Source organism: Phragmites australis, chromosome 19 (genome assembly GCF_958298935.1).
Source record: "Phragmites australis chromosome 19, lpPhrAust1.1, whole genome shotgun sequence".
NCBI classification, from domain to species: Eukaryota; Viridiplantae; Streptophyta; class Magnoliopsida; order Poales; family Poaceae; genus Phragmites; species Phragmites australis.
The window spans coordinates 24,490,879-24,512,516 of record NC_084939.1 but is presented as its reverse complement, the minus strand read 5'-3'; the positions used below and the strand labels follow the sequence as shown (position 1 = coordinate 24,512,516).

The following is a 21,638-nucleotide window of genomic DNA, read 5'->3' as shown; positions in this document are numbered from 1 at the left end:
ACAGTCTAGTCAGTCACGCGAGACTAAAAAACATAGGGCAGTGGATCGAACCGGATAGACCAAAGAAGGGAGCGAAAAGTGGGTAGATATGAGTTTGCGAGTTCATGGAGCTCCTCGGTGGTCTTCGTGGCGCCAACAAAGCCTTCAGAGACTGCCGAGATAAGGTCTATATCCAGAAGGTGCTCATGGACACAGGATAAGACAAGATAGGCGCTGGTACCTCCAACATCCAGCAAATGGTCGCCCATCGTTACGCATAGCCTGTCCTCAAGGCCACTCGCCTCCTCGGAGGCCACCAAAAAATAGTCGACGTGATCAGTCATAGTGCCTCTAGGCGTTAGGCGAAACTGAACACCAGTGGACCACAACAACGAGTCAAAAGTTGTAAACGCTTAGCTAAGGCGATCATAGAAATATTCTTGCCACTGGTTGCTCTCTCTAGCCATCTGCTCCAGGTCTCTCCGCGCTGCTAGCAGCTCCTCCCGGCATGCCAGTCAATAAAATAGGTCGCATATCACACAGAAGTCAGCCGATTGGGTCTCACCTGGCTAGCCTAGGACTAACGTGTGGCTAAGTGCTAGTATGACCGACCCACCTTGAAGATCACCCAGCAGGTTCTCTCGCTCGACCGCAAATCCTAGCTCACACTCGGCCACCACTTCTCGGATACGCCAGGCAACGAAATCTTCAATAAGCGTTGATAGGAGTTCGAGGCGAGCAGGTGGGTTGACCAGTTCTGTTCACGCTTCTTCCAGTCAGCACTGGTTGTGGGCATTGTCGGTAGGAGCGGTTAGGGGCTTGGAGCGGGAGGGATTTTTAGTCATTTCAAGGCTTCTACGACCAGGGTGGCAATAACAAAACTGATCAAAGAAATCAAAAAGTTCATCCAAACATAATACAAAACCTAAATTACAGTTTGATATTTACTCCTCGATGGCTTCCATCGAGAAGATGGATTCCACATAGTCCACCGCCCTTTGGCACTCCTCCGACCCCCAATGAAATTCTCACACATATGAGTAAAGACGCTTAGCATGATGATGAAATAGGGATTGAGGTGGAGGTGGCAAATATCATAGAAAGAGATGACGATGGTGAAGAATTCAAAAAAGGACGACACAAGGTTGGCCAAAAAGAAAGAAGCAAACAGCAAGATCTCCCCCTTGCAGGGAGCAGGCACGTCCTCCCCTGGGCGGTACCCTAAAGAAAGGCGGCGAGGGAGCAGACGGTTGTCGTACATTTGCTTCAGCTTTGCCACAGCGCACTTGGACTTGGGAAAGTCTAACTCTTTACCGGTTTGCGGTACCATTGGGAGCGGCATGGGTGGTTACGGGAATACGAGTGGAAATGAAGACGATGGGCTCTGAGCGCAAGGACTTGAAGGCTGCAGGGGATGGCAAAGGATTTATGGGCAAGCATTGGCTTTCCAATTTAGAGGGCTAACGCGATATCCCAACCGTCACGCGGAGCTCCACCATCTCGAAATTCGAAAGGCTGCACTTTTGGGGCCAAAATTCTCTTAAGTCCGGTAGAAATCAATATATCTCTCTCCCATGATGTTTTTCTCTCTTTGGAAGTTTAAAACCTCCCATCAAGATGCGGTTTTATGGGCCAACCACGAAAGTGGAATACATTGATGGTTACTTCCAGGGTGAACTCGTGTTGACTTGGGCCCAGGTGGTGCGACCAGGTCCATCCGCGACTGCACGATGAACCACTCAAACCACCACATCCACGAGAGAGCTTGAGGGCTACTATCGGTGTATAAAATATAGGGTCCCCTGTTCTGAGGGTCCCTACCGACCAATACCAGTTGATAGATTCTTTTTCGATCCAAGGTCCCACCGCACGACAAATCTGTATCTTCGCAATCAAAATCCTTACCACATAAGGAATTTCCGTGACCAACCTTCGTTGGTCGCGTGACATGTACACATCTAATCAGTTTATTCTCATTAAATGCATTCCACTTAAGTATTTTCCTTCCCTAGGTACTCCTCCCTAGCGGATAGGTTATGGCCGGCGGAGTGGTGCCATGCTCCATCCTGTAGCATTAAACGTTACTGCTTCACAAGCGCGCGTGCGAGACCGGTGATGGGACGGGGCGCACCGGCTGACCGTGGTGATATATGTGTGAAGGTGTCTAGCGGATGGGATGGACTCAGCTGCTTCATCAGAACAAAAAGGGCACGCACGCCACCCATTTTAAGTAGCCTAGGGGTGGGAGGTTTAGCTAAGGTATGAGTCAACAGAAAATGGTCTACTTAAAGAGAGGTGGATCTAGTTTGTAGAATGACGGAGAAGAAAGGATAAAAAAAACTCATATGTAACCTGTTCATATACACTGATAACAAAATATACAGGATATAGGTCTGTTATCATTAAGAATGCTTGAACTTGGATAATTCTTATGTTCTTGAGTTCATCACAAATACACGCACATCGTAAGTGTCATTCACGCGTCCATCAACCGATACACCTCAAAATCATTATCAGAGATTAACCCTCGATATCCTTCGTCTGACGGCGCGAGGAAGTTGATAAAAGGGACATCGAAGATGGCGTCACAGGTGAAGGCTTCGTTGAGCATTCGGGGGCAGCCAAGGACCTTCGCTAAGCGTCGCAAGGAAGATGGCCGAAAGGAAGCCGAAGGTGCTGCCGAGTATTGACCTTCGGAAGCCTAATCGAAGGGATGACCATTGCTGGTAATCAAAGACGATGAAGAGCAAGACTGTAAATAAGTCAGGTGTACTAAACATAGTACCAAAACAACCACGAATATGTTTAGAATGTGGTAATTAGAGGGGTAATATTGTAATCCGTAATAGAGAAAGAATATGTATGATTTATAAATAGGACGACACTCTAACCGAAAAGACAAGTGATATTAATATCTGTAAATTGTTTTTCAATTTGTGTCTATTTCTATCTAGCCTTCGAGTCACTTTGGGGTTTAAGGGTCTACCGTTTTGTTCAGTGACGCGGGTTTTCAACAACTCGTGTTTTTCATTCACTCTTAACATTTTTGTCTCATTATCAGCTATAGATATTAGACCTATTTTACAAATAAAAATCAATAAATTAATTAAAAAAGAATTAACGGATAATCTCTCTCGATATATTCATCCAACGGTACTCTACTTACCTATCAATATTTTTATATCTTAAATTTATATTTAATATTAAATTTTTATATCTTAACGAGCCCTTGCGGAAGGCCGTTTGTCCTCCGCTCTGCCGATGCGGGTTCCTCGTCTCGTCTGTTAATTATTTTTTTTACCAGACAGGATTCAGTTCACCAACTGGATCCATGGATGAAATCATGAAACTTCGAACACACCTGCTGTACCGCCGGCAAATTGACTAGCCGCGAGTCCGAGACAACCTGGCTGCTCGTACCAAGTGACGATCTTGAAGCTTCCTCGGGCCGTCCGCCTCCTAGGCAGCCAGCGCCCACCAGCAGCGATGGCTCTTGTCCAGGAAGATGCGGCGCCTGCAGCCGCCGCCACCGCCACCGCCGCTGCTTCCAATCCCGACGCTGGTGAGTCCCCTCCTCGCTCCCCGGCCTTCTCTTCTACTCCTCTCCCCCACGCGTGGCTGGTGCTTAGCGGAGCTCCTTTTCGTCTCCCGCTTGTATCGGTGGCTCAGTTCAGTTGGAGATGGTGGTTTGAGTGCTGGTGTGTATAGTTGCACTATTGTAGAGTGCTTTCTGTTGGGATTTGGAAGAGTAGAGTGGTTGGACACTAGTTTGGGCTCGGGGATAATTTTGATCTCTTCTCATGACACAATTTTAAATCAATTTCTGCAGTTCTTATGGCAGTAACTTTGTAAAATAGCAAAACGAATTATAATGTGGCTGCATAATAAAATTGGGAATTTGTATCAAGACGGATAGTAGTTTCTGATATCTCGTCTCTTCTTTACCTTAGTTCTTGCTTTCTGTTTTCAGGCTCTAGTGATAATGAGATATCAATGGAAGAAGCTTCTTTTGTGCATACTGAACCTCCCGAGGATGGCACTGCCCCACCTGTGGTTACCTCTGATATGGAAGTTCTCCATGATAGAGTTAAGAAACAAGTCATCAAAGAAGGCCATGGCAAAAAACCCTTAAAGTTTGCGACATGCTTTGGTAAGTATGACAAGTTCATTTCATATGCTTAGAATGCTGATTTTTAGAATGAGGCTATTATGTTGTACCTCCTTATGTTTTTTTTCTATAATCATATCCTGTGTGATTGCCGTTCGTACTATTTTTCACCCTCACACTGGTTGGGAGAATATTTATAACTCTACATGCTCATCAACTTATCTTGCCTGAAAAGACACGAGTGATCATGATTATCATCATGAGATGCTATTGGTCCTGTTCGCTTTCAATACAAATAGTAACAGGTTATAACTGACATGGGCTTATGTAAACAAATTCAATTCAGATCTAGACATAGGATGCTTTCACACCACAAACACGACAACTACCATGGCATGTAATTGTGGCAAACTTGTGGAGGTTTAGAATGCATGATGTTTGATACTAATCACAGTTTCATGCTACCCTTTTGCATTCATTGAGTACCAATATCTATTGCCGGTACCTATTCAGTTTGTTGCTCTAATGCTTATGCCAATTTTTAAAATTTAGATTTAATCATTTATTTAGTCCATAATGGCCCACTTTTCTTTTTTGTTCATTGAGTACCAATATCTGTCACCGACACCTATTCATTTTGGTCTATTATGTCAATTTTCGAACTTAAGAATGAATCCATTTTTAATCCAAAGTAGCCCAACTCCTTTATCTGTATCCTTTTAATATTGAAAGGAAGCATGCACATGTAGTTTGATTTAGTGCACAATAAGCACAGATGTGAATTAACATTTGCTTCTAAACTTGGAATTGCAGTGCACTATAGAGCATGGGTTCAAGGATCATTGCATAAATTCGAGGATACTTGGCAAGAACAGCATCCGATTGAACTAGTACTTGGAAAAGGTGCAGCAAAAGTCGGATCACTTACTTTATCCTCAGTTTCACTCTGCTGCATGCATGCCATCCATAAATTCCATAACTTCAAACAGCTTACTTTGCAATTGCATGCTACTCTGGTTTTCTAGTACCATGACAATGGTTCTAATGAGTTGTTCTGCCAGTAACTTGTCATGCCTTCTATTAATGTTCTTATATGTTGTAAGACGAAACAGTGAAATTTACATCATTCAGTTTGGTTTGCACCTTTTATCTTGCTTTGCTCAGTAAGCCTACAGGTACAAGGTAACTAACCCATGAGAATCATGTGGGCACTCTCAAGACTATAGCAGGAGTTTATCAATGACAATTGCCTATGGAGTAACTTTCTAAAGCTTTTCTTTTTTCCATTAATAGAGAAGAAGGAAATGGCTGGTTTAGGCATTGGTGTTGGTAACATGAGGAGCGGGGAGAGGGCACTGTTGCATGTGGGTTGGGAACTAGGCTATGGCAAAGAAGGAAGTTTTTCATTCCCAAATGTCCCTCCCATGGCAGACCTTGTTTATGAAGTTGTGCTTATTGGATTTGATGATGTCAAAGAGGTAGGCAAACGCAAGTCTCCCGCCTCCACCCCGCATTATGATTTGATTATTCTATTTAGAATAGTAGACTGAGATCACTCGTATTGATTATCATTTTGCCTACTTTTCTCAAGTTGGAAAATTTCAAATCATGATAAACTGTGCAAATCAGGGGAAAACCCGAAGTGACATGACAGTCGAGGAGAGGATTGCAGCTGCAGACAGAAGAAAGATTGAAGGTAATGAATACTTCAAAGAAAAGAAGCTTGAGGAGGCCATGCAACAGTATGAAATGGTTAGTGATGTGCTTTTCTTTCGGCATGCTGATAGTTATCGTGGTACTCTAATTTCAGTCCTCTACCTCTTTCCTTTTACAGGCAATTGCGTACATGGGAGATGATTTCATGTTTCAATTGTTTGGGAAATACAGAGACATGGCCTTGGCTGTGAAAAATCCCTGCCATCTCAACATGGCTGCATGCCTGATCAAACTAAAGAGATTCGATGAAGCTATCGTGCAGTGTAGCATCGTATGCTATTCTACTATCATGAATTCAGTCTTCAACTCACAATTTACACTCATGAGTAATTGAGTAAATTATTATGGTTGCATAGAGCTTCACGGAAATTAAACATGGTTTTATATTCCATCGTTAAAGTTTTTTTCTTTTTCTTTTTAAAAAAATGATGGTAAAGACCTGTGATAACCAAGCTCAGATGGCCACAATGAGTTCAAATATCAACATGCAAGATTCTGCATTACAAGAATCACACACAGCTCTAATTGTTTGTGGCGCGTATTCTTTACTAGAGCCAGGGCCTTCTTATTTTCTTTGCTTCTTTTCCTTGTCTTTTCCTTGTTTGTAGCATGGCCGACTTCATTCCTACTTTAATACAATGACACGCAGTTCCTGCACGTTCAAGAAAATAAAGGATCACACACAGCTAATGCTGCACCTTTTTTCAGCTCAATTTTTATATAAAAAAATTACTAATTTCTTGATGATTGATCATTTGAACAATCCCATGTTCATGTTGCAAACTTGCCCTGCTTTGTGTGCAAAAAAACTGATAAATTACTGATTTGGTGATTGATCACTTGCATAATCCTATTCTTCAGGTGTTGTCAGAGGACGAAAATAACGTGAAAGCATTGTTCAGACGAGGAAAAGCTAAATCCGAACTTGGCCAGACAGAATCAGCAAGGGAGGACTTTCTGAAAGCCAAAAGGTACTCCCCAGAAGACAAGGAGATCCTTCGGGAGCTTCGGTTGCTCGCTGAACAAGATAAAGCTCTGTACCAAAAGCAGAAGGAGCTATACAAAGGTCTCTTCGGGCCCAGGCCTGAAGCGAAACCGAAGAAGGCAAACCGCCTTGTTGTTTTCTGGCAGTGGCTGGTGTCATTGATTCGCTATCTCGTTAGGCTGTTCAATCGTAAGAATGAGTAGGATAGTTTACCTGAAAAATGTGTAGAATGGTGCTTGAGTTTCTGTTGACAAGATGACCACCTTGCCCTTGTGATGAACTGTCCATCATTTGATCTTGTAATTGGTGCTGTCGGGGTTGCACTTTTGTGAACCTTGCAGGCATAATTCGTACCAACAGAACCTCCCCAGTAACTCCCAACTGAAGTTTTGTGAATGTTAGTATGCCTACAGTTTTCACACATAACAGTATCTATCGCTGACGAGCGAGAGTTTCTTGTAATGTTCTTCTCCTTGCTTGTAATGTTTATTTAAGAAGAGTATTTTCGGCAACTACGCCAGTGATGTAACCTCTGGAGTGGAATGTAATCATCCTGTTGAGGGAAGCCACGCCTAGCACAGTTGGTTAGAGCGGGTCCTTGCGCTCATGCTACACGTCGGTTCTCATCAATTTCACAATCGGGATCTTACTGAAGATTGAGCTGTACATTGAATCGGTTTTGTATTGGTTTGAGCATAGATAAGGTAGCAGCTGTTAGGTGTCTTGGATAGTTTAAACCGAACAGGACTCTTAGAGATAGCTTCTATCTATACTTTGAAACCAACTCAAGCATTGCTTAAAATGTGGTCAACAAATTAAAAAAATAAGTTTATGATATGTGGGCTTAGTGACAAAAAAAAAAAAATCATGGCACGTTACAGCTATGGCAGTGAAATAAATAACTAACTAATAAAGTATGTTAAAATATGGTAGCAAATCAAACAGAGCCATAATCGCTACAAACTAGAGCTTTTTCTGGTCTATATAAACATGCAACCGGTGGCCCAAAAGGTAGATACACTTCCTTAACTTTAAGAAAAATTGTTTATGCTGTTACAGCAGAGAGTTGTTCGTAGATGAATAAATCCATGATTTATTACTGAAAATTTGACATCTTAATTATAACATCATTTATATCAATGAAATATGAGATTATCTAAGTTAATGACTGTGGCCGCAAATAATCGAGCACACATGTACAAACCAGCATCAACGGACCGGACCAACGCACGCAGGCTCGCGCCGACGCCGACGCCGACGCCGACGCCACCGCGCTGCTCCTCTTCCGATGGACGCCGTGGCGTTCCCACCGCCCCCCGTGCCCTTCCTCGACGACGACTTCGATTTCGGCGACTTCACATTCGCCTCCGCACCCGCACCCGCCGATCCACAGCCGGCCGCCTTCGGCGTTCGACGACGACTGGGGCGACTTCGTGGCGAGTCCGCTCGGATCCAACCCGAACGCGTCCGCGCCACCCACGCCTCCGACGGCCAAGTCCGCCTCCTGGGAGAAGCCGCAGGGCTCGCTCCCTCTCTCCCTGTTCAGCGCCGACGACCAGGAGGATGATGGGCATGAGGAGGAAGGGGCGGCCGAGCCGCCGACGACGGCCATGGGGCACCAGCGTGCCCCTTCCTTCTGTTCCAGTGGATCGCGTCCCGCGGATCTGAAGGACCTCATCGCCGGCCTCTACGGATCTCAGTCACCCTCTGCTGCTGGCGCTATGGAGGCGGGTTCGCAAGAGGAGGCGGAGGATGACGACGGGTTCGGAGATGACGGTTGAGAATTCAAGGCGGCGACGGCAGCCTCACCTGCCGGCCTGGATGGAGGTGGGCTAGCGCATGGGAATGGACTTGGAAAGATTGAGGTGAGCGTGTCACACTGTGATGCATTTTTTTTAACCCGCCGTGATCCGTTTAGTTGTCTTTGTCAAAATTTCATGAGATGTTGGAATACAGGAGGAATGTGTAGTGGCATCAACACTATCCGAAAATAACGCATGAACTGCACCAATACGATTTTGCAGTCACGGCCAACCATATAATTATATAATGGTTTCAAGCTCCCAGTTTTATTGCAGTGGTGTTATCACAATTTACCATGGTATCATGGAGATAATGAAATGTGACACTTCACAGAATGCATAGTTGAAAACAGGTGGCGGTAAATTGTAATGAAGATGAGCAAGCTGTTTGCTAGCGTAGGAGATGGGTGCGTTGTTTTTTACCTTTTTTCATTCTTACTTACAAATTTTCAGGTGGGTAGTTAAATCTGGCCTACTTTAGAAAATCCTTGAGCTGAACCCATTGGTATTGTAACACTAGGACCTCTCAGATAACTGAAAAAGAAGTCACATAATTGTTGCATTCAACTACTTTGCAGGATATTGTTTTTGCCTGTTTGTACATACAAGATACAACAAAGGTGAATGTTGGAGTGTGAAGCTCCGACTGAAACACCGTTCAGACAAATGGCAGGCGCTGAGCATTTGATAGCAATTCAGTTTTAATGATAGTTCGTATTAACAAAAGGATCACATTGATGCTCGCAATGAACGATCATATACCATTTTTTTTTTTTTACAGAAGAGAATCCTATGGAACTACAGCATTACCAACCCCGTCGGCAGTTGTTTCCAGACTTTGCTTGTTCTCTTAATCTGGCTATTGGTCCTTCTCCATTGGTTGATCTGATTGTTTTAACATCTTTCAGGATATAACAAAATCATTGGGCAGCAACCAGGAAGACTGGTCGTCATTTACGAGTGTTGATGAAAAATTCAACCATGTTCAAACTACAGATCATATTGGAACACACGAGTTTGTAGGACAATGTGTGAAGGCCTCCAGTTACTCACCAGCTGATAATGCAGTCATACTCAAATTTTACAAAGAGAGCAAACTGGCTGATGATATTCACATTATGCAAAGCTCTGCAGAAAGTGTCCAGAGCTCTTCTGATTTGATCTCAAATAATGAAATGGTGAGCATTCATTATATTTGAAGTTATCCATAGACACAACTTTATTTTTCTTTCGATATACACTAATGGTCAGTGATCAGAACTCTTCATTTGAAACAGATGAAAACCATTCGATTAGATCAACAAGTGATAGCATGTTGATTGAATTCTACCATAGGCTGAGAGAAAAGTCCTTGTCAGTAATATCCCGGCATGTGAAGGATATTAGGGTCAGTGATTACTCATTACATTTGTTAACAACATTCTTGATATTTTCTGTTGCTTCATAATTCAGTAATTAAGGATTTGCATTCAGGAAGCACAGAAGATTACTACACTCTCAGATGAAAACAGCAAAGCAATAGCAATTGGAAGGGAAATTCAAGTGTGTTCTGGTTGTTGTTGGCTATAACTGAGATTTGTCTTGTTAATTTTTCAAAGCCTGTATTGCCCATAACTTTTTCGTGTTTTATTATGTTAATGTGCATCAGCTCAAGAACTTGAAATAATTATCTTTAATCCATTTTCCCACATTATCCAGGAAATCTACTAGAAGCTACAAGATTCTTCACTTCCCAAAGGCTCTTGCATAGAGGAACATCCTTCAAGGGATGTATATATCACTGAACTGTTTAACAGTATCAAAGAGGAACATCTGAAGGATTTCGAGCAAGAATATCGTTTAGGAGAAAAGATAGCACTGGTACGTATATGCTAAGTAATTATTTACTTATCAAGTTATCTTCAATATGTCGTAGTAGGACAGTCCAAAAATTGCACCTACATTTTTGCAGAAATTCCTTGCAACTCTAGTTTTTATATTTTCACTTTAGTTAAGATTAATACACTTGCTTTCTTGCTGAATCACCTGTTTTTCTCTGCTTAGACCGGTATCATGATTTAATTTTGATTTCACTGTTGATTTTTATCCCTTTTAGTAGAGTGACGCTTGAGAACTTTCTCTCGAGTGATAATTTCTTGTTCACAGTATGCAGTATGTGCAGTCAATCTTGCAATTTACATTCTGCTTCTTGTTCACATGATTAATGTAGATTTCAAGCGGGGAAAACAAGTAACATATTGACTAAACGTTAGCTGTCTGATACTTAAATCACAGGCAATGGAAGAGAAGAGTGTGGCAGCTGAACTCTACCCTACATACCTTGGAACTAGCATCTAAAGAGGAGCAGTTTGCTTATGTCGGTGCATGGTACAATATACTTTGGTCCTGTGCTCAAGAATTGCAGCATGGTGCTGCACTTTGGCAAGAATCTTGCCATGCAAATGTCTGTGACCGAGTGGTTTCTGAATGTACAAATATTTTTAAAATGAGCATAGCTTTGTCATTTTTAATTTTTTTTCTTTTGTGATCATTTTTGTTCGCAAATAGAAAGTCAATTATAAACTGGTAATTCTGTTGGTTTTAAAGGTGGCCATTGCTTTATTGCTCTTGAGGAGATATATATAGTGTCACAGATCTTATATTTCTCCATGCGGTGTTTCAAGCCTTGGGTTCTTGCAAATCCTGGAATGTTGAGTAAAATGTTGGCCGGTTTGGACAGCTGCAGTAATTCTTGGACTAGAGGTTTAGAAAGGGCTCTTAAAATGGTTGTTGATAGTAATCACATAAATGCCTCTGTTGCTAAAGCTCTTGTGGAGTCCATCAAGTGTATTAATGAACTTGTAGTGCCCAATCTACAAAATGTACTTCCCAGCGGCGAGATGACATGTAGACTAACCCTGCTGCCAATTAGTCTTGTACCAGGTAAACTTATGCCATGGTTACACTCTTCCCAGAAAGAAAATTCTCTCTAGACATCTCAAAAAAAGAATGTAAGTTTTTCTTTCTCGAGATTAGCTAAATACTCTTACCACTTTCATGTAGGGTTGAAGGTGATCATGTGGAATGGTGATAACTATTTTGTTAAAGTTGCAAATTTATGGGCAAATCGGATATCTTCGATCCTCCCCTGCTGTCACAAACCCCCGTCTCTTCAGTAAACAATGCAGTAACCTGTCAAAGTTGTGGCTCATTCTGGTGGAAGCATCAGAAGCATTTACCTTGTTCATCAAGTTGTCCCAGGCACACTAGAGAGAAACTGAACAACCACCCTGTGGATCTGCTTATCTATGGCGAATATGTTGCGGTGCTGGTCATTCATTTTGTACAAGTAGTATTTTCTCTTTCACTATTCTTTCCGTAGTGCCTGATAACGGCATTAGTATAGCAAAGCCGAAACGATCTCGAGTTTATTCTTTCATTGTGTATGTATCTACTGAGACTGGACTGTGATACAGCACATCGAGTGCACAAGCAGCACAACCCAGTGTGACGGTGCAAGCTTGTAGATTGTCCACTTTGAAAATTTGAATACAAGAGTCTAGATTGTACACTGAAATTTGGAATATAGTGAGGAAGTTGTATCTACTGTGTGCCGTGACTTCTTTGCTAGTCGGGTGTTCTCTTGTGTATCAATTTGAAATGTAAAGTCCGGAACTGCTTGTGCTAGGAATCAGAGGGTCCATGTTTCTCCAGTTTTCTTCGCGATGCGCACGGAACAGGTGGGGACAGGTCAGAGGAAAGCAAATACGGGCTAGGGAAAAGCAAATACGGTGGGACCCACGTATGTACAAGTGGTCTACATAATAAATATGAAAATTTAGGTTCATGCCATAGTTTTAATAACCGTTTTGGCTTTTGCCATCACCTTTGTAATTATTCAATTCGTGCCATTGATTCCGAAAACTTTATCGGTCCTTGCCATAGTCGCGTAATGGAATGCAGACAGCGCGACAGTGGCAAGGACCAAACAGGTTGACAGAACTAGTGGCACGAAATAAATAATTATAAAAACAGTGGCAAAAGCTGAAATTGTAATCAAAGCCATGGCAAGAATCTTAATTTTCCTATTAAATAAGCAGCCCTCTCTTTCTACTCACATTTCTCCCCCACTCATTCTCACTCCTCCCTCCCTCCTCTCCTCACATCCGGGCCATTACACCATGGCGGCGTGCCTCGCCGGAGCCATGCAAGAAGCCTGTAGCGGCGCCAGAAGCTCCACCCCTGACTATGTCCGGTTGACATCCCTGACAACGTATCCTATCCTTAGGTGGCAGCCAATGTGAACTAAATTGATACTGTGAGAGTAGTGCGGCATTTGAAATTCAAAATGTGTTGCACTATTCAGTTAGGAGCATTAATGAGACGTGAGCTCATTTTATGTAAAGTATTACTCGCTCTGAATCTTTATTTGTCCTTTGTGCAGTCAAATTTTTAAGGGTGAATTATATAGAATACTAGGTTTTGATGTCATATTATCATATTACACTATGTTTTAGACTTTCTTACACATAGCATCAAGGTTTAGCCTAATTATTCTCACATTACATCAGGTTTTGCCTCTCAATGGTCTTGGGCCCCCATGGTAGTCACACAAGTGATTTGGATGTGCCATTAAGCCCGAGCTGCAGTGCCACTTTTTAAGTTCTTGCAAGCGCATGACTCCAAGAGGCGATCTGATGAGTCCAATTAGTGCCACCCTTGATTGCTAGTATCTCATACATTTTTAAGAGAGCTTAAGACCCTAACGATCACCTGTAATCGAGTGTGCCACCTTTTGGACTCATCAAATCGCCGCTTAGAGTTGTGCACTCGTGATAACACGAAGGGCAATGGTGCTGCTTGGGCTCAGTGGCCGCCGTCGTTCAGACCCTCCTCACCTTCGTGTGAGAATAATGATGGACGTTGTTGCTACTGCTTCTCGGACTGATTTGACATTCAATCTCTTCATACGGCTGAGAAAAGTGAGAAAGGGGCACCGCTAGAAGAAAACAGCTCTGCAGATGTGGCAGCCCATATGGTCTATCCAAAGCACATGTGTGACTACCATGTGGGGCCAAGGCAAGTGAGAGGTGAAACCTGGTGTAATGTGAGCTGAATTCGGTTAAAACCTTGTGTTTCGTGAAAGCCTAGTGTAATGTGGGAATATGACATCAAAACCTAGTGTTTTGTGCAATTCCTTCAATTTTCAAATGTTTGATCGTTAATATTCTAAAGTTATCAAGATTGACTACATAAGAATTATATCACTAGATTTATCCTTACAAGTGCTTCAGTAAAAATACAAAATTGTTAGTGTATATTGATACAAAGTTATAATCAAAGTTATGTTTAGAAGACTGCGAAAAATCAATAAGTACAAATACAAAAGAAGAGAGCTAATAATAGCAATGATGATGTTGTCCTGGTAGAATGATATTTTTTAATTATACAATGCATTCAAAATTCAAAATGCTATGCCATGTGCATGTCTCACCGGTTAAAAAGTAGATAGAACATGTGTTGTACAACCTCTGTTTTTAAATAATTGACAATTTTAACTTTGATGTTCATACTTTGACCACTGGTTTTTAATAAATATATAAGTAAATAGTTGAAAAAAAAATACCATATGTTCAAAGTACTTCTAGTGGCAAATCTAAAGGTACCATATCCATTATACTTCAATAAATATTTTACAATGTACTGTTGGTCAAAGTGCCAATATAATAGGCAAAATTATCGGTTATTAAAAAAACTACCAGAAGTGAAGTGGAGAACACGTGCCATGCAACAAGTTTAGGATGTATAAAAAAGGTCAAAGAATTTCATTGAGTGCCTGAAAGACATGGGACCCTCAAGCTGTACCACGCCAATGCTTTATTTCCCATCCTCTTTCTCTTTATGTTAGAAAAGGTGGATGAGAGAGAGAAAAAGAATACATGAGAAATTCAAGCTGGTCCGGATGCCTCGTCTTGCGTATATTGAGGATGGCCGGAATTAGAGTATGTTTGTTTGACTCCTATTTTTAGGATTTTTTTTAAACGTTATGTTTTTGTTTTATCAAAAAACTGTTTTTAAAATAAACAGTTAACTTTTACAATAAATTTTTAAATTTTTAGCACATAACTTCCAAAAAAACGTTTTAACTTTAATTCACATGCTTCTAGTTTCTCTAAAAACCCGGAACTTATGATGAATCTTGCACACAATATTGCTCAGATCACCCTTGATTGGCAATGGCCACTTGTCACCTAGAAAGAACAAAAGTACTACACCAGTATACCTGACCACATATGGTACTACAGTACCGCCCGGTCAAGATAGTAAAACATAGGCTTATGTAGTAGTATAAGGCCGCAAATGCAGATCGACATATTGATAAACTTGATCGCAATTAAATTGTCCAGGAACAGAATAACGGAACCATAGCAAGGGTCCAATATGATTTCATTATTCCATCTGCCCATTTAAGTATTACCCTGCAGTAAAATCTGACCAAACTTCCAAATGCATCGTAGTTTTTGGCAATTGCCAAGGGAATCCTATAATCACATCATAGGCAAAACTGCTCATTTTGCAAGCTATAGGATTATACATAGCCAAGTATAGGCCTGGTAAAAAAATGTGCCACAGTACGAGACAAGCACAGGCTACTTGTCTAATCGTCCAGCTCAATGATCTTCACAACCGATGAATCTCCCACTTTCTGGCAAACAACAACACGATCATGGGACTTGATTACACCGGAAGCTTTACCATGGTCAAGAGCAACCTTCAAAACTGACTCATTTGTAGCGCTGGTAGATTCAGCCTGAAAGACAAAGTGAACTCAGATCAGTACAAATTTACCAAACAATCTGAGTAACATTCATTATTTGGGTCAAGCAATCAAGCAACTATCGCAAATGCAAACACCCATCAGGATGAACGAAATCTTAATATCTGCTCAAGAGTCGAGACACAATCAGTGCCTAAGCTGCCAATCACAAGCTGTAGAATAACAACTTCAATCCCGCAATAATGAGTTCATTGGTTTACCCTAGCCTTACCCTATAAGCTGTATTACTGCACATATAGTATATAGGCTCAATAAACCATCCAATCAATGAAGTTTGAAAATATGTTTTGGTTAACCATGCTTATGAGACACTGCGAACAGAGTTCACAACTGAACTCCCATTTACCATATCAAATTCGAACTTGATGGCAGCAAGAACATTAGAATATGGTATTAGTATAAGTAGAACACTATTAGCTCATAGTGCTTTCTCAAAAACATTTAATTTTTAAGACATCTTATGACGATATAATTGAAACAATGCTACACCTTGTCTCCTAGAAAAATGCGAGGATGTTGATGTCACATATGGGCTACGCATCAGAAATCTGTAAAAAGCCCTCCCTACCCATTGTTTCATGTGTTTGGCAAATAGACAAACCTACCCAGTATCTGTGCATACATATGTTAACTAACAACGGGAAATGTTAACTTACAGGATGCCGTGGATCAGCAAGCATAGGAAAGAGGCCTCTAACGATGAGTGATTGTCTTGCCTGCAATAAAACCCATACAACAAATGTGTTACAATAACACCAAACATCACCACATGCCAAGACTGTTCCATGTTGTTTTCAATTGAAAAACAATAATGGTAAAGATAAGCGTCCAGTTGGAAGGAGTATGCCATGTATTATGTCCTGAGCAAAAATCCACTAGAATAGCATGGCACTAAGTACCACGCGAAGAAAAAGGACCGATATCTATTAGAGTTAGAACAACTTTCAGCAAGGGGTAGCTAGAAGCGTTGACTCGTGGCAAAATGTAAGGTTAATGGCTAAGTACACTGTCTTTTCCTAGTATCGCATGGCACATACTGATATACTGCTCCTCTGTATTTAGTTGCACAATATCAGAACATGCATGGGTAAATGCTAGATGCAAATAAGAACTTCATAAGCCCAATGGTGCCTTTTACAAATAGATGGACGGTGTGCTAATGTGTGATATAACCCACATGCACAACTAGAAAACATGTACTGAGAAGGAAAAGGTTGTTCACGTACCTCAAATGCACCAGTGAAACTCCACCTCAGTTGGTTTGTTTTTAGACGAGGAATAACAACAGATAGAACTGGCATGCTGGGCCTGTACTTGGCGATTAGCCTGCATATCACACAAATAATACATGAGATTAGTTTCCAGTTTTTGATCAAATTACGACCCTATACAAGCAATATTCATTTTAGCTACCTTGCAGCACGTCCAGAAGACGTAAAGCAAATGATGACAGAAGCCTTAACTTTGATAGCAGCTCGTACCTGGAAATTAGGTATGGAACTATTTCAGACTAAGAAATTCATGTATATTGAAGACTTTGCGATACTACATCGATGAAGACTGAAAAATGTTTTCCATGTGAAGTTGTGAACAGTAAACAAATATTAAGATCATACCGCTGAGGATGCAATAGACTCCAAATGGGTCATGGGTTCACCCACATATTTCACAGTTCGCTTGAAGTATAAATCTTGGTTGAAGACCTTCTCAGCCTGCAAAATAATGACAAAAACATGTCACTAAATCAATGGTGCTAACAAGCCAGATGCAAAGTGAAAAAGCAGGGAGCAAATTTCCACTGAAGTAAAGATACTTGTTGAGCGTACAACTCTTTATCAAGAAAACGCAGAATTAGAAAAGAAACTTCACCTCGGCACAAATTCTGCCCACTGTTGATATAGTCTCAACTGGATATAAACCACGGAGAGTCTCGGCACCAAGGAGAATGGAATCACTCCCTAAAAGAAAAACAAGTGAGATTCATGATTGGACCTTTCATGTTAGTCTTATTAGAGTGCACTAAGAAGCAGCTATATGCCAGGCTACCAAAACCCCAAGTCTATACAAGATCTTCAAAAACCAGTCACTAGCGTCAACTTACCATCAAGTACTGCATTTGCCACATCGGTTGCTTCCGCACGTGTAGGCCTGAGGTTATCAGTCATACTGTCCACCACACGAGTGACAACAGCAGGCTTTCCAGCCATATTACACTTGTACAGAGCAGACTTTTGAAATAAAAAGACCTGCAACATGGAAGGTAAAGATCAAATGCCAAATAAACTAGTCCTAAAGCAGGGGCAATTATCCCACCTTAAAATGAAAACAAAACAATTAAGGATAAAAAAGTTTTCTCTGTCAGTATAAGTTTATGTATCTTCCTTCAACAGCATAAGATTTGAGTGGTGCATGAAACTGAATCTGGTATCAGAGTTAAAGGTCTTGAGGTCAAGATCTGACTGATACAATTTTAAGAAAAAATCATTGTGACAAACTCAAGTCCAGTGTCCAGGTCGTAGGTCTGGTGGAGTCCAGATATGTGGGTAGTATTGAACTATATTGCTGCCTTGACTCTAAGGCTTAAGCTTTTAGGTGAATTGGTTGGTGCATGAAACTCAATACAAAGATTCATTAAAAAAATTAACATATGTCTAAAGTCTAAACTAAGTGAGGCCTCTAAACTTCAAAAATTTGTCAAGATAGACAACCTTTTCTGGTGGAAGATCAATTCCCAAGTTTCCTCTTGACAGAATGATACCATCTGCCACTTCCAGTATTTCATCAAAATGGTTCAAGCCCTGTGAAACAATAGGAAGTGGATAGGTGGTTAAAGAAATGAAAGTTGGCTAAGAATGTGAAAAAAGTATCTCAAAAATTACCTCAACATTCTCAATCTTGGCAAAAATCTGAGTTTGGCTAAGATCACCTAATTTTGAGAGGAACTCCCGTGCCTGTATTGAAGGACAAATACCATCACTGCTGAGAACATTCTTCTCAATTATGAAATCCAAACAAACAGGAGATCCTATATTCAATATATCAGTGCAATCTTTTTAATGAATATGACAACTGTGGAGCAACAGAAACATAATTGTTACTTTGAAACACAACATCTAAAGAGGAATTGCGAAACAACTTAAAATGAATCCATAATGTCCATAGTTGCTTACCTGCCGCACATCTTCTGCATGCCTTGTGTACGATAGAGAGAGGAAGTCAATCTTGTTTGGAGCTCCCCATTTTCTGATAACCTGAAAGCAGTGTATGCAGGTAAGTCTTAAGATGGTTGGTGGAGAGGACAGGGCAGCAACTAAACAAAAATTCTAGTTTCTGACCCAATTTTTTTCAATTTTCCTATTGTTAAAAGTGAAGTTCTTCAAGAAACGGAAAGAAAACAAAGTGACAATTACACAAAGATATATTTTGGGAGGAATTTCATACATCCTTGTCCTCATCAGATAGTGTGGGCAATTCAATATGTATCTGGGAGCAATGCAACGTGAACAGAGACCCAGCAAGGGTAGCTGTGTTCTTGATCACACAAACCACATCATCTCCTTTAATTTCAGAAACCTAAAGCAGGCAGATAAGAGTTTTTGGCGTCAGTAAATGCAGACAGCAGCCCAAATTCTACTAGCAGGCGTATGAAATATCCGAAATGCCTCACAAAAAGAAAAAAATGCAGAACGCAGCATGCCAAAGACTGTTTTACCTCCAACCAAACTGAAGTAGTCTCGCTACCAGTGAACAAGTATTGCCCAACAAATATTGTGGCACCAGGTTTCAGCGCCTGCAAGGAACAAAGGGGGTCTTTTTCAACTCTATGTGGAAACATATGACTAAATTTTGAACACTAAGATGACATAATGCCAAAAAAAAAAACTATTGTAGCTAGCCGGGGAATGATCTACTTGCAGTTGCAGCTGCTCACATTCACGTAAAGACTACTTAAGATATTAAGAACTGACAAAAAAATAACATAAAAGTTGTTACCTTGGCGAGTCCAGAGAAGTTGATGGGGAGCAAGCTGGAGGATGCTTCTTGCCCCTGATGAGGTGTCAGAACAACAGTCCCGTTCTCTTCAAGGGAGATTGAGGTTTCTTTCTTGTTCACCACCTGCAACTCTGGGCCGACGGTATCAAGCATGACCTGCCCAAGAAGGATCCAACTGTCAGCTCGTCGCACAAGAGAAACGGTAGCATACTAGCATTAGATTCGTTCACAGTTATGGCACCAACTAATTAAGAATGATGCAATGACGAGAGTCGATTACGGCGCATAGCTTCTTGGTGGACTTGATGGCGAGCTTGAGGTTCTCGAGCGTCTCCTGGTGGTACGCAGCGTCTCCCCACGAGAAATCAAACCGCGCAACTGCAAGAGCACCACAATTGGAACAAAAAAAAAAAAGTTGAGCTTTAGTTCCACACACAAGCAAGAGGCTGTGATGCCATCGAGACAGTGGTGACTACCGGACATGCCGGCCTTGAGGCAGGCGGAGATGGTGTCGACGGAGCGCGACTTGGGCCCCAGCGTCCCCACGATCTTGGTCATCGCCGGGAAAAAGCTCTGTTTTTTTTTTTTCACAGGATCCATCACGAAATTAAGCTAGGGTTCGTCGATCCCGCCCAAATCAACAACAAATCTGAGCAAAGCAAAGGGTCCTCACGGTCTTGGAGGGCTCGAGGATGGAGGCCATCCGGATGGGCTCCTCGAGCAGCAGATTCGTCGAATGCATCCTGCCTTGCTGCGCTTCGGATCAGATCGGGAGGGAGGCAGCGGATGGATTTGGGCGGCGGCGGCGGCGGCCTTCCCCTCCTCTTCTTCTTCTCCAAGAAAGGAAAAGGCAGTGCTCGTGCTCCGTGGTGTGGATGCGAATGGCAAATTTTTGCGCTGCCTCTCCCCTCCTTTCTCTTTCCGCGCTTAATTAAGAGGAGATCGTCGCAGATCTCTTGCGTTTATAGGTCAGGCGTGGCGCGGGCCCCACGGCATATGCTTTCCAATGGGGCAAAACGGTGGATGCTGACACGCCAATGGGTATTGACGGCGGGCCGCCGGTTTGGGCAGAATCCAACGGACCGGCCCAACCCGTGGGCGTCTCTCTTGTCATTGGGAGTGAGAGAGAAGAAGCAGGTGCAGCAGAATTGGGAAGTTTGGGCTTTGACGTATTCCTTCATCTCGTGTTCCAACTCCAGGTTAGGGATGTTAATGGAGAATTTTTATCAGGGAATGGTTTTTTATTTTCGTTTCTGTATGAAGTAAAATTCTCTGTTCTTGTCTCTATTTCCGCTCGTAGGGACTATTTTCTTCCCATCCCTATCCCCGCGCGGGGAATAGAGACCCGACAGGGAACCCCTCCTCACTCACCTGGGCCGAGGCAGTCCATTGGGCCAACCCGCACCATGCCACGGTGACAGGCTGTGTCTAGCTGGGCTGCGCGCTAGCGCCTGCCTGAGTCACGCATCTGGCTCCCACCTGGGTCGGTCGCACACGCCTGGGCCACCACCACTGGGCCGAAACGGGGCTCCGCGGGGAAACGAGGACGGAAAATGCTTCCCCATACCCGTCCCCGTTAGATCCGACGGGGATATAATTTGTACCATTTATATCCCCGCAGGTGACGAAATCTTCCTGTCCCCGTCCCCTAATAGGGAAATTCCCCGCGAAAAATCAAGGATCGGATCCTCATCTACATCCCTAGTTCCAAGCTTCATGACCTGGTCAATTCCAGTCCCCACTTTGACCCTTCACTCTCCCTTTTCCCCACTTTCTAGGGGACGTGTGAACTTGTCGACGTCGACAAGTTTAGAGGAGGGGGTTAGAGTTCATGATTCCAGGGTTCACAGCCGATCCTGCAAGTTACGAGTGACGTTAGGTGGCGATCGAACTAGTGGTGAGCTGCGGCGAGGCACTGGCGGCAACGTCGGTGCCGTAGGTGACAGACAGACGGTGGGCAGAATTGGTGGTAGGAGCAATGAAAACGGAATGGTTAACACGGGAATAGGCAATAGGCGTGGATCATCTACGAGGATGGAGGAGGTGTGACTGGGCAGGGAGCACTGTATGGTGAGGCTCGGTACACAGAGGAAAAAGATGATTGGAAGTAGAAGGCGAAATCATGGATGTTGTCTGTTCGTCGCCCAAAGGGAGCTCGTTTTCTAGAGCATCTCCCTTTTTTTCCTACGGATCCTGCTGTCTCATGGACCATGCTTGGCATTGCCTGTCGCTTTCCCC

General features: G+C 42.5%; 2 protein-coding genes and 1 pseudogene across 2 annotated transcripts; 2 read left to right on the top strand and 1 right to left on the bottom strand.

The window, feature by feature from the left end:
* Positions 1 to 3,222: 3,222 nt before the first annotated feature.
* Positions 3,223 to 7,250, top strand: LOC133900504 (peptidyl-prolyl cis-trans isomerase FKBP42-like). The gene is made up of 7 exons (XM_062341662.1): positions 3,223 to 3,541; positions 3,950 to 4,129; positions 4,901 to 4,990; positions 5,381 to 5,565; positions 5,717 to 5,839; positions 5,922 to 6,074; positions 6,665 to 7,250. Exons 1-7 carry the CDS (start codon positions 3,466 to 3,468, stop codon positions 6,989 to 6,991), a joined length of 1,134 nt encoding a protein of 377 aa, XP_062197646.1. The 5' UTR covers positions 3,223 to 3,465; the 3' UTR covers positions 6,992 to 7,250.
* Positions 7,251 to 7,806: 556 nt separating this feature from the next.
* On the top strand, positions 7,807 to 12,154 carry LOC133900503 (uncharacterized; annotated as a pseudogene).
* A 2,835-nt stretch (positions 12,155 to 14,989) lies between these two features.
* Positions 14,990 to 20,347, bottom strand: LOC133900407 (pyruvate kinase 1, cytosolic). Its single transcript, XM_062341535.1, has 16 exons — positions 20,074 to 20,347; positions 19,877 to 19,973; positions 19,681 to 19,778; positions 19,401 to 19,556; positions 19,120 to 19,197; positions 18,849 to 18,980; positions 18,578 to 18,658; positions 18,287 to 18,358; positions 18,116 to 18,205; positions 17,509 to 17,653; positions 17,277 to 17,365; positions 17,024 to 17,119; positions 16,821 to 16,888; positions 16,634 to 16,733; positions 16,064 to 16,123; positions 14,990 to 15,380 (listed from the first exon to the last, which is right to left on the bottom strand). The coding sequence occupies exons 1-16, from the start codon at positions 20,140 to 20,142 to the stop codon at positions 15,228 to 15,230; spliced, it is 1,584 nt and encodes a 527-aa protein (XP_062197519.1). The 5' UTR covers positions 20,143 to 20,347; the 3' UTR covers positions 14,990 to 15,227.
* Between the last annotated feature and the right edge of the window lie 1,291 nt (positions 20,348 to 21,638).